General features: G+C 35.4%; 1 protein-coding gene across 4 annotated transcripts in view; it reads right to left on the reverse strand.

Annotated features, from left to right (window-relative positions):
* Positions 1-13,382, reverse strand: part of RAB28 (RAB28, member RAS oncogene family) — a 187,534-nt gene that overhangs the window by 89,982 nt on the left and 84,170 nt on the right. For all 4 annotated transcript variants that reach the window (XM_063107992.1, XM_063107989.1, XM_063107990.1 and 1 more), the window contains exon 5: positions 181-284. In XM_063107992.1, the coding sequence (XP_062964062.1) occupies positions 181-284 (104 nt within the window). The remainder of the gene's footprint in view (positions 1-180; positions 285-13,382) is intronic.

Genomic DNA, 13,382 nt, shown 5'->3' on the forward strand with positions numbered 1-13,382 from the left:
CGCTGCGACGCTCCCGCCACGGGTTCGGATCCTATATAGGAATGGCCGGTGCACTCACTGGCTGAGTACCGGTCACGAAAAAAAAAAAAAAGTTAACTAATGGAAGTATACCTCCTATGAAAGTTAGTAAATGAAAGTAAAACAACACTTACAGCATGCAGAATTAATTATTTTACTTACAGAATCTCCTGTCTTGGCTGAGACAAAGTGGCTACTAAAGCCATTTTCCTGGCAAAATCGTAAGTGTTTTTCAGGTTTTACTGTTCGCATATGCTCCAAATCAACTAGACAGGTGTTAAAGAGAGAATACAATTCAATGTTAGAGTCAATCAAAGCATTTTTTAATATTTAAGTTTGACTTACTTTTCAATATTATGTCCCAGCTTAGACACTAGCTGTGTAATCTTGGACAATTTATTTTATCTCTTCATGGCTCAGTTTCCTTATCTGTAACTGGGAATAATAAACATACCTATCATATATAGAGTTCCTAGAGAATTAATCCATGTATAGTGCACAATGGCTGGCACATAAGTGTTCAAAAAAAAAATGAGCTATCACTATTATTGTCTACACAGGATCAGACACAAAAAATGCTCAAAAAATATCTTAGTATAGCATATTTAAACATGGTGATAAATTGAAGGTGAGGAATACTTACCCAAGCATATTTGCTTTGAAACAGTTTAATTACTTTTATAATTAGAATAGTTCTATAATCTCTATAAACTTTAATGTCAACACAAATACATAATTTTCTGCTAAAAGAGATCACTATTACATTGCATATTTACATTAATTTATTTACAGTCATGATTTAATTTCACAAAGATATAGTTCAGCTGCTTTCCAAATCTAAAGAATCCATTTTGAGAGTAATGGGAAAGGACATATTTCCTTGAATAGTTGTAGGTGCTTTAAAGCAAAGCACAGAACTCATATCCAATACTGGTTTTATCCAGCACAGTCTATTTTTTCAACTGTGATTCTTTATTGAACAGTTTCTCTTTTTATAACACTACGGACCCTATAAGGATGTTGACTCAATGCCGTCAAATTATAAGGCAAATATATTCATAGGATTTAAGGACAACTAGCCTCTTTGAGTCAATATAGGGAAAAAAAAACCTTAAACTGATTTCCTGCGGAAGGGACCCAACTGACTTGTAAAAGCTTGTAAATTTGCAAATCTAGTAAGCCTTCATAATAGTGGCAATTGATTATCAACTAAAAAATGCTCTCATACTACATAAAAGGCTTTATTTAAAATTATATTGAAGGTCTTTAGTTTGTAGTTTCAAGAGATCTTTCTCTAGGAGATTTTTGATCTAGTGAGGGGTTCCTGAGCCCCATTTATATTGCTTACCTTGGGAAATACGGAGTTTTTTTCTCTTCTGGCCACAAGTTGCTGTTCCATAAACATTACTGAGACCTTATTTACAAGAACAGCCCGAAAAATGTCCAGATACCACAGGCATCAATTTGTGGAAGAATAAAATACTATGCTATTAGCACTGACATTTATACATCTAGTTTATCATAATATTGAAGCTAAAATACTTTCTTAATTTAACAAGAGTTGAGAACAAATCATGGCACTAGGAAAAATCCCCAGTGAAGTCACTATCCAATTAAAAACATGAAGTTGTGTCATTCAATGTACGTGTGCATTTGTCTTTTCTAATGAAATAGTCTGTCATTGCAGTTTTCTCTTTTTTTCCTTTCCCCCTTCTCCCAACTCCCCAACTATCACATAAGTTTATCTATATCTTTGAGGATTTACCTTCCAAACAAAAATTTTTCCTAATAAGATAGCCATGAAGAGACTGCTTAATTGGAAAAAAATCATTTATTCAACAAACATCTATTAAGCATCTATTATATGCCAGGTATTGTGGCAGGCAGTAAGAACACAAAGATGAAAAATACACAAATCCAGTCCCTTGAAGAGTCACCATCACTAGTTTTGTGATCACAAAAGAACCTTAAGAATCATAAAAAGTATTTTAAATAACATCTGAGATTCTCAACAATGAGAGCAGGTATAAAAGAAAAGCCCTTCACAGCACTTCCCTACGAAGTTTTCCTCTGTTGTGTTAAAATTCAGTAGGCAGCATCTAAGAGGGCTCAGTCACTAGTTCTATGGTCTAAAAGCATCCCCCAAAATTTCATATGTTGAAATTTAATCACCAATATGCTAATGTTAAGAGGTGAGGCCTTTAGAAACCGATTAAGTCATGATGGCTGAGTCTTCATAGATAGGAATAGTGCCCTTATAAAAGGCTTGAGGAGTGGATTTGCTCTCTTCCGCTCTTGCACCACATGAGAACACAGGGTTTCATCTCCTTTTGCCTTCTGCCCTCTGCCTTCCACCATGTACAGCATTCAAGGTGTCATTTTAGAAGCAGAGATAGTGGCTGGCCAGTTAGCTCAGCTGGTTGGAGCACAGATTTTATAACACCTAGGTCATAGGTTTGGATGCCCATACTGGCCAGCCGCCAAAAATATAAATAAAAGCAGCAGAGACCCTTCTCTCTCACCAGACAGCAGACCTGCCAGTGCCTCAGTGTTGAACTTCCCATACTCCAAAACTGTGAAAAATAAATTTCTGTTGTTTATGTACTACCCAGTCTCAGATATTTTGTTATGGCAGCACTAATAGACTAAGACACTAGAGTACATCATTCTAAGAAATCCAGAGACGTAATTTATGAAGATAAAGTTATAGTTAGACACTGGTAAAATCTTTCTTTTCTTCTATTATTAAGAGCATCCTTAAAATTTTTATTCAGTACCCATCTATCACACGTATGATAACACCCTTACTGTTAATAATAATTTAGTTTCCTTATGTTCTTCAGTTAACCATGTCATTTTTCTAGGTTTTACATTTTATTTTTCAAAATGGAATTAAAATTTCTTGATATCAGTGCTCATTTGAATCCATGCTCATTTCTCAAATTCATGAAACGTGAATATTAGTATATATCCCTGTAATATCTAAGCAACTGAAAGACAAGGGCATTAATACTGTATAATGCAATTAATTTTACTTCAACACTACTATACCATACTTAAAAACGTGCCTAACATTTCAACGGATAACTGCTTTGTTGATCAGTCACTTGTTCAACAAATATTTGAGTGCCTATTATGGACAGGCACTATCCTGGGTGTTACAGATATAACAATGAGCTTACATCTTTAATGAAGGAAAAGAAAATAAGCAGTAAAGTATGAGGGTACTTCAAAAAGTTCATGGAAAACTAGAATTAAAAAAATAATATGAATCTTTCCATAAACTTTTTGAAGTACCCTTGCATATAGTAGGGTAAATGCTAATAGAACTTACGGAGAAAAATAAAGGGTGTGTGAAGGTAAATACTATTTTAAATAGGCAAAGACCTTAAGAAGGCTAAGAGCAAGGAAATCTGGGGAAAGCCTTCCAAGCAGAGGGAACTGCAAGTACAAAGGCCCAAGAGCAGGATTATGTTTAGTAGATTTAAAGAAAAGCCAGGAGGCCAGAATGGCTGAAAAGACAGAGAGAAACAGTAGAAAACAAGGTTAGAGAAATAAGTCAGGGACCGGATCACATAGGGTGCACAGGCTACCATAAGAGAGATGGGAAGTTATTGGAGGATTTTGAGCAAAAAGAAAGGAAAAAAAAAAAAAAAAAAGGCAATCTGACCTACATTTTAAACAGTTCATATTGGCTGCATTGTTGAAATTAAACTACAAAAGGCCAAATGTAAAGCAGAGAAGCCAGTTAAGAGACTGCTGTAAAAATCTAGGAAAGAGAAGAGATGATGGTAGTTGGAACCAATAGAGATGGTAAAAATAGGAAAGATACTTGATATATTTTTGGAATAAAAAGTGTACAGGATTTCTAGCTCCTCTATTCTGTTCCATTGGTCCATGTGTCTGTTTTTATGCCAGTACTGTGCTGTTTTGGTTACTATAGATTTGTAGCATAGTTTGAAGTAAGGTAGTATAATGTCTCTGGTTTTATTTATTTATTTTTTCTCAAGATTGCTTTGGCTATTCAGGGTCTTTTGTTGTTCCATATGAATTTTAGGATTTTTTTTTCCATTTCTGTGAAGAATATCATTGATCTTTTGATGGGGATTCCAGTGAATCTTTACAGTGCTTTGGGTAGTATGGACATTTTCACAACGTTAATTATTACAATCCATGAACAAGAAATGTCCTTCCATGTTTTAGCATCCTCTTTAATTTCTTTCAGCAGAGTTTTTTAGTTCTCTCAGAGTATTTTATTCTTTGGGTAGTTACTGTAAATGGGCTTGTTTTCTCGATTTTTTTTTTTTTCCCCTGCTTGGTCATTGTTGGTGTATAATCACGTTACTGATTTTCTGTATTGATTTTGTATCCTGAAACTCTACTGAATTTGTTTATGAGCTCTAGGAGTTTTTTGAAAGAGGTTATGGGGTTTTCTATATCTAGGATCATGTCACTTATGAACAGTGACAATTTGACTTCATCTTTTCCAATGTGTATGCCCTTTATTTCTTTCTCTTGCCTGACTGCTGTGGCTAATACTTCCAATACTATATATTGAATATAACTGGTGAAAGTGGGCATCCTTGTCTTCTGCCTGTTCTTAAAAGAAAAGCTTTCAGCTTTTCCCCATTCAGGATGATATTGGTGGTGGATCTGTCACATATAGCTTTTACTGTGTTGAGATATTTTCCTTCTATACTTAATTTGTTGAGGGTCTTTATCATGAAGGGATGATGAATTTTGCCAAATGCTTTTTCTGAGGCTATTGAGATAATCACATAGTTTTTGACCTTGCTTTTGCTGATGTGGTTTATCACATTTATTGACTTGTGAATGTGAACCATCCTTATATCCCTGGGATGAGTCCCACTTGATCACGGTGTATAATCTTTTTGATGTGCTGTTTTATTCTGTTTACTAATATCTCGTTGAGGATTTTTGTGTCTATGTTCATCAAGGATATTGGCCTGTAGTTTTTTTTTTTTTTTTTTTTTTCTTCTTTTTCTTTTTTTGTTGTGTCTTTGCCTGATTTTGGTATGAGGGGGATGCTGGCTTCATAGAATGAATTTAGGAGAATGGCCTCAGTTTTAATTTCTTGGAATAGTTTGAAAAGGATTGGTGTTAATTCTTCTTTAAATATTTGGTAGAATTCAGCAGTGAAGCCATGTGGTCCTGGACTTTAAATTGTTGAGAGACTGTTAATTATTGCATCAATCTTGTTGCTTGTTATTGGTGTATTCAGGTTTTGTATTTCTTCTTGGTTCAGTCTTGGCAGTTTGTACGTGTCCAAAAACATCCATTTCCTCCAGGTTTTCAAGTTTGTTGCCATATAGTTGTTCATAATAGTCTCTAATGGTCCTTTGTATTTCTGTGGTATGAGTTGTAATGTCTCCTTTTTCATTTCTGATTTTTGTTATTTGGGTCTTCTCCTTTTTTAGTCTGTCTGGCCAATGGCTTGTCTATTTTGTTTATCCTCTCAAAAAACCCACAAATCAACCCAGATACTTACAGTCAACTGATCTTCAACAAAGGCACCAAGAACATACACTGGTTTGGTGCTGGGAAAACTGGATATCCATGTGTAGAAGAATGAAACTAGATCCATATCTCTCACCATATACCAAAATCAACCAAAATGGATTAAAGACTTAAGTATAAGACCTGAAACCATAAATCTACTAAAAGAAAACATAGTGGAAACACTCTAGGAAGTAGGACCAGGCAGAGACTTTATGAAACAGATCCCAAAAGCACAAGCAACAAAATGGAATTACATCAAACTAAAAAGCTTCTGCACAGCAAAAGACACAATGAACAGAATGAAAGACAACCTAAAGAATGGGAGAAAATATCTGCAAACTATACATCTGACAAGGTATTAATATCCAAAATATACAAGGAACTCAGACAACTTCACAGTAAAAAATAATAATAATAATAAAATAATAATAATAATCCAATTAAAAAATGGACAAAGGAGCTGAATAGACATTTTTCAAAGGTAGACATACAAATGGCCAATAGGTACATGAAAAATGTGCAACATCATTAATCATCATGGAAATGCAAATCAAAACCACACTGAGACATCACTTCACCCCAGTTAGACTGGCCATTATAAAAAAGACTGGGAAAACAAGTGCTGCTGAGGATGTGGAGAAAAGGGAACCTTCTATACTGTTGGTGGGACTGTAAATTAGTAAAGCCATTATGGAAGACAGTATGGAGGTTTCTCAAACAACTACAGACAGAACTACCATATGATCCAGCAATCCCACTTCTGAGTATATACCCAAAGGAATGGAAATCATCATGTCAAATGATACTTGCATGCCCATGTTCATCACAGCTCTATTTACAATAGCCAAGATGTGGAACAAATCTAAATCTTCATCAACAGATAACTGGATAAGGAAAATGTGGTACATATATGCAATGGAATACTACTCAGCCATTAAAAAGAAGGAAATTCTGCCATTCACAGCAATACAAATGAGCTTGGAGAAAATTGCCTTAAGTGAGAGAAGCCAGGCACAGAAAGAGAATACTGTATGTCCTCACTCATATGTAGGAGCTAAAAAAGAAAGAAAAGAAAGGAAGGGAAAGAAAGGAAGGAAAGGAAGGAAAGGAAGGGAGGAAGGAAAGAAAAGAAAGAAAGAAAGACCACAATTAAACACTGACCTTTCAGAAGGAGAAAACAGACCTATAGTTATAAGAGGTGGGAAAGTGGAAGGGAGAGAATGGTAGGGAGTAATTGGGTAAAAGACACAAATAATAATTATGATTTTTAATGATGAATATTCTAATACTATTGATTTGATCATCACATACCATACACAAATATTGATAGTCAACTCTGTACCCCATAAATATATATAATCAAAAATAAATAAGTGAATAGGATATGCTAATTGATTTGACATGAATGTGAAAGATACAGAGAATTCACCTGAAGACAGTTAACCTGGATTTAAAATAGATGCAGCATGTTGTAGGTTTTGTTCCAGCCACATTCAGCTGCATGCATGAAGGTGCTGAGCAGATAAGGATTTGCATTTAAGTAGAGCTAAGGTTTTTCCCAACCATGTACAATAACTAAAAAGTGATAGGTAAATTGAAGATAGCAAAACAAGGAGGAATTTTAATGACGGAGCATAAAATCTAAGATGCGTAAGGAGGTTGAGGAAAATGAAAACCTGATAAGATTAACTGATTATAAGGTCTTGTCCCAGTTTAAAAATTACTGGAATTAGGTACTAAGGAAGTGAGCTGAAAAGACAAGAAATAACAGACAGAGACTGGGGTGTGTTTAATTGATATTGACATTATGGGAGAGGGTACAGAAACTGGCAATGACTAGGTCTTTGGAATAACTACATGTGGGGACAGGGGCAAGATGACTGGAGAAAGGAACTGAGAGGCCAAGGTATTAGAAGGATAATTTATATGGATATTGAAATCACCAAGAATTGTGACAGCAATAGTAAGGGAGATACTGTGTGACCCAAGAGCCAATATCTTCAAGAAATTCAAGGCTCAGTTGAAAACTCCAAAAGTATAAGTAGCAGGAAGTATAAGCTGATGGCTTGACATTCAAATCTAAGGGTTTTTAGGGAAACGAAGGAGAATGATATGGAACGAGCAATATGTTACAATAAGGGCACTTACCCTACCTCCAGTCCTAGTGGTATGGTAGATATAGCAAGGAAAAATCAACACCTGTCAGAGCTTCAGGAGAAGACAGGAATGTCCTTATAGGAATGCCAGGAGATAGAGCAAGAAGGTTAAAAACTTTTGTTTGAGGAAGATACCAAGGATATAGGAATTTTACTGATATCTTATTTGTAAACTCCTGAAGAGTCAGTGGTAGGGTCTCAGAAGTTAAGAGAGAATAGAAACTGGGGAGGACAGAACTGTACAGGAAATGTATTCAGGAGATAAAGCAATGACATAAATATCCTGGGTTTTCTTGTTCAGCCAACATAAATGATAATTAAAAAAACATGAAGATGAGAAAAATTTAAGACTGCATTATTTACAGAAAGAAAATCCAAATTTTTATTTGCTGTCAAGACTAATTGTGGAGGGAAAAAAATAAAAATCCTTGGCTCACCACAGTGTTATCTGACCTAGACTATAAAATGGAAAAAAAAAAGTTATCGAGATGCCAAGTCTATCGCTATAAAATCACATGATACATGAAATAGAAGTCTTAAGAGAATGCAATGAATTTTGGTTAAGAATAATTTTGATATAACTTAGAAATCATTCAAAAGAGTAATATGTACAATTTTAAGTTTACTTTTATTAACACAAGTGATAACATTTCATATTTTATAATTTGGGTTTACAGCAAGAGATACCAACAAAATCCCATTGCAGGGCTTCATGGAATATTAAAAATCCAGTAAGAAGTGACATTTTCTCAGAAATGTAACTAATAATTATATTTTATAAAATATTAGGCTATCATAGAAGCCATTTAAAAAGTGTCAGGTAAACTTGTGAAAAAATTGCTCAATCTCACTAGTACACAAAGAAACTCAACTAGAAAAAAACGAAGTTTACCTTTCAAATTGGCAAAAAGGTGGGGGGAGGGAGGGAGGGAGGGAGGGAGGGAGGGAGGGAGAGAGGGAGAGAGAGAGAGAACACCCAGTATTGATGACAGTTGGTACTGACTTTCCAAACAGCAATTTGGAAATGTGTGTTTAGCCTAACAAACATTTACAGTTTATGACCAACACAACTTGGAAGAGTTTATCTTGAGGATATCTTGAGTTCACCTTTTAAAAAAATCTTATTAAGATGTAGTGGCTACTTTGACTGGAATGGAAATACAATCCTAAAAGACAGCATTACTACTTTATGAATGCCAGAAAGTATATGTGCTTCTAAAAGATACTGGCCACTTAATGTAAAAATGGTTAAGGGAGGGAACTGCTCAGTTTTCTTTCCTGCCTTTCCCCAAGTCAAATTATGAACTTCATTACCCATGAACTCCCAGTGTCAATTTTCACCAATCATGACCATTCAGTCTTTTCTAAAACCTTTTAACAAACGATGTGCTAGTCTAACATCTCTGCTTTCAGACAGCAAGATTTACTTGAAGAGTCAGATAAGTCATAAAGGAAATGCTAATTGAGAGCTTCATTTTATTGCTTAAACATGAAGCTTCCCAAATAAAATAGAGAGAAATAAATCTCACATATGTAGTCAAAATAATCTTCAACAAGAGAGAAAACACTACTAAATGGGAAAACGATAGTCTCTTCAACAAATGATGTCGGGACACTAGATGTCCACATGCAAAAGAATGAAGTTGGATCCTTACCTTACACAATATACAAAACTTAACTGAAAACAGATTAAAAACCTAACTGTAAGACCCCACACTATAAAACTCCTAGAAGAAAACACAGGGGGAATATTTCAGGACATCAAACCTGACCATGATCTCTTGGATATGACACCAAAATCACAGGCAAGGGGCCGGCCTGTGGCTCACTCGGGAGAGTGCGGTGCTGATACACCAAGGCCACGGGTTCGGATCCCATATAGGGATGGCTGGTTTGCTCACTGGGTGAGCGTGGTGCTGACAACACCAAGTCAAGGGTTAAGATCCCCTTACCGGTCATCTTTAAAAAAAAAAAAAAAAAAAAAAAATCACAGGCAACAAGAACAAAAAACAGATGCATGGACTGCATCAAACTTAAAAACTTTTGTGCATGAAAGCACATAATCAACAGAGTGAAGGGATAACCTACAAAATGAGAAAGGATATTTGCAAATCATATATCTGATAAGGGATTAATATCTAGAAAATACAAAAAACTGGGCCGAGCCCGTGGCGCACTCGGGAGAGTGCAGCGCTGGGAGCGCAGCGACGCTCCCACCACGGGTTCGGATCCTATATAGGAATGGCCGGTGCACTCACTGGCTGAGTGCCGGTCACGAAAAAGACAAAAAAAAAAAAAAAAAATACAAAAAACTGCTACAATGTAACAACAAATAAAACAAATAACCCAATTTAGAAAATGGACAAGGGACTTGGATAGACATTTCTTTAAAGATGATATGTCATCAGTGAAATGCAAATCAAATCCACAAAGAAATATCACCTCACACCAATTAGGATGGTTATTATCAAATAAACAAGGATGAGGAAGATGTGGAGAATTCTGAACACTTGTGCACTGTTGGCAGGATTGTAAAATGGTGCATCCACTATGGAAAACAGCATAGCAGTTCCTCAGAAAATTAAAAATAGAACTACCATGTTGAATATACTAATTATCCTGATTTGAGCATCACATATTGCACAGGTATTCAACACTGTACCCCACAGATATATACAATCAATTATGTTTCAATAAATAAATAAAAATTAAAACAGAACTACCATACGATCCAGCAATCCCATTTCTGGGTATATATCCAAAAGAACTGAAAGCAGGATCTTCAAGAGGTATTTGCCCACCTATGTTTTTAGCAGTACTATTCACAAAACAGCCAAAAGGTGAAAGCAACCCAAATGTCCGCCAATGGATGAATGGACAAACAAAATGGGGTATATACATTCAATGGAATATTATTCAGCCTTAAAAAGTTAGGAAATCTTGTCACTCGCTACAACATGGATGAACCTTGTGGACATTATGCTATGTGAAATAAGCCCGTCACCAAAAAACAAATACTGTATGATTCCACTTATATGAAGTAACTAAAGCAGTTAAATTTATAGAAACAGAATGTAGAATGGTGGTTACCAGGGGCTGTGGGAAGAGGGAAAAGTGAAGTTGTTGTTTAGTGGGCAGAGTTTCAGATCTGCAGGACGAAAAAGTGGTAGAGAGTTGTTTCATAACAAAGTGAAAATATTAATACTGAACTATACATTTAAAAATGGTTAAGATGGTAAATTTTGTTATGTTTCTTACCAGTATATAAAAAAAAAAAACCATAGCCTTCCAAAGCTAGAGTCTCTTATAATCAGCTACTCTCATGCAATTTAATGAAAAATTTTAGTACCATAGATTCTTAAAATATTTTGTTTTGATTTCTTTGAGGTTCACAGCTGTGAATCTAAAACAACTTAGAATTTTGAATCTAAAGCTGTCACTTCCTTCATTTGGCCCTGCTGATTCCAGTGGAACACTAACTCCCTAAGTTTATGTGACAGTTCAAAATTTATTCACTTGGATAACTTCCAGGATAAAGTGGCCTGTGTATTAGGATATAAAGACAGCTTCTGATGCGTAACAAGAAGTAAATAGTGTTTAATAAACAGTAAACAAATCACATTATATCAAATACCATCATAAAGAGAGAAAACATCATCACAGTAAAGTTTTTTCATATCCCAGGAGCGGATTTTTATTATTTTACTGATCCAGGGATGACGGTTACATACAAAAACTAGTCCCATACAAGAAATAACCTCTCTTGACTTTTCAATTGTTTGCATTAAGGCAAATGTAAAAGAAACTTGGGCTGAATACAGCTATGGTTCTTCAATTATTCCCTGATTCATCTTGAGAGGAAGTAGGACATGGTAGCCAAGAATGCACTCTCCAACAGCATGCAAGGGTTCCCTTTTCTCTACATCTTTACCAGCACTTGTTATCTTGGCTTGTTATAACAATGTACTGTATTCTTTAAAATTACAAGTAGAGTAGATTTAAGTGTTCTCACCATAAAAAAAAAAGTTTGTGAGGTAACGCCATTCTACAACATATTTCAAAACATAACATTGTACACAATAAATATATATAATTTTATTTGTCAATTAAAGTGATTAATTAATTAAAAACAAAAAAGCATGCACCCTACAGAGCCAAAATGCCTGGGGTTTGATTACTTGTTTTGTTACTATCTCTGGTACCATGGACAAGTCTCTTTTTCTCAGTTTTCTCATCTATAAAATGGGAGCAATAATAGTATCTATCCCATAAGGTTGCTGTAATGGATAAATGAGTACATACATACAAAGCACTACAGCAATGACTGGCACATAGTAAGGCACAGAGTATATTATATGAGTGGCTCATACTCAGTAAGTATTAGCTGGCATTACAGCAGTTTGCCCTTACATTCATTTATTCTATTCATTTATCATTTATTTATTCATTTATCATTCATTTATTCATTTATCTTTTAAGTGCTAAGTTCTGGGAAGGCTAATGGGAACACATGTAAAAAGATACTATACAATGGAATTTTGAGGCCAAGAGTGATAGAGATCTGTGTAAGACAGGGCTGGCCCCGTGGCTCACTCAGGAGAGTGCGGCGCTGAAGAGCCGAGGCCGCGGGTTCGGATCCTATATAGGGATGGCCGGCGCGCTCACTGGCTGAGCGTGGTGCAGACAACACTGTGCAGAGATCTGTGTAAGACAAGGTACAACAGGAATATAGAAAAAGGAAATTTCTAAAACTGCTTAGGGGTGACAGTAAAGATCTCACAAAGAAGGTATTGCTTCAGCTAACTACTGAAGGATGAGGAAAAATTAGAAAGCCTTGAGAGTAGAGAGGGTGTACATTTCTTACAAAAGGAATGTGTGCAAATGCATCTGAAAGAATCTGGCTTCCAAGAGTTGGTGAAAGCAGCAGGGCCTACACATGATTGTCTGGCATGCGATGCTTAGAAGTTTACATGCACAAAGGTAATCATCTATGCAGCTACACTTTTCACCCATCTTACCTCACACATTCCAGTCTACCTGAGCAAAAAAATATAAGCCCAAAGGCTGGCTGTTAGCTCACTTGGGGAACACAGTGCTGATAACACCAAGGTCAAGGGTTTGGATCCCTGTACCAGCCAGCACAAAAAGAAAATCCTTATTGGTGACATATATTAGAAAGCCTTCACTGTTAGAGTCAAACCACCTCCACTGACTACACAGAGTGACAACTCCTTTTTCGTAAATTCAGAAAGTACTCAAAAGAAAACTACAAATGATAAAAAATATTGTACTCCTATAGGTTTCATGAATATGACATTTTTCAGTTCAGCTATACTGTATACATAATTACCATTATCTATAACATAACTTTCAGAAAATGGCAAGTTTTATACTTACACACATGCAGCTGATTATTCTTCCTTCTACAAGTCATTACAGTCCTACACATTAATTACCCTAAGGAGGATTCAGATTAACTATATAGCTATGAAGATCACAGGTTACAGAAAAAGATAGCTCCATGACTTCTTTAAAAGAGGTAAAGCAACACCTTCAAATAATTTATTAAGCAAATATGAGCACTTATTATATGTGTCAAATAATAAATTGGGAAACAAAAGAGACATAATCCCTACCTTTACATTAGTAAGAAGAAAAGAATGATAAACAAGTAAATGCTTAAATAAA

Source organism: Cynocephalus volans, chromosome 9 (genome assembly GCF_027409185.1).
Source record: "Cynocephalus volans isolate mCynVol1 chromosome 9, mCynVol1.pri, whole genome shotgun sequence".
Lineage (NCBI taxonomy): Eukaryota > Metazoa > Chordata > Mammalia > Dermoptera > Cynocephalidae > Cynocephalus > Cynocephalus volans.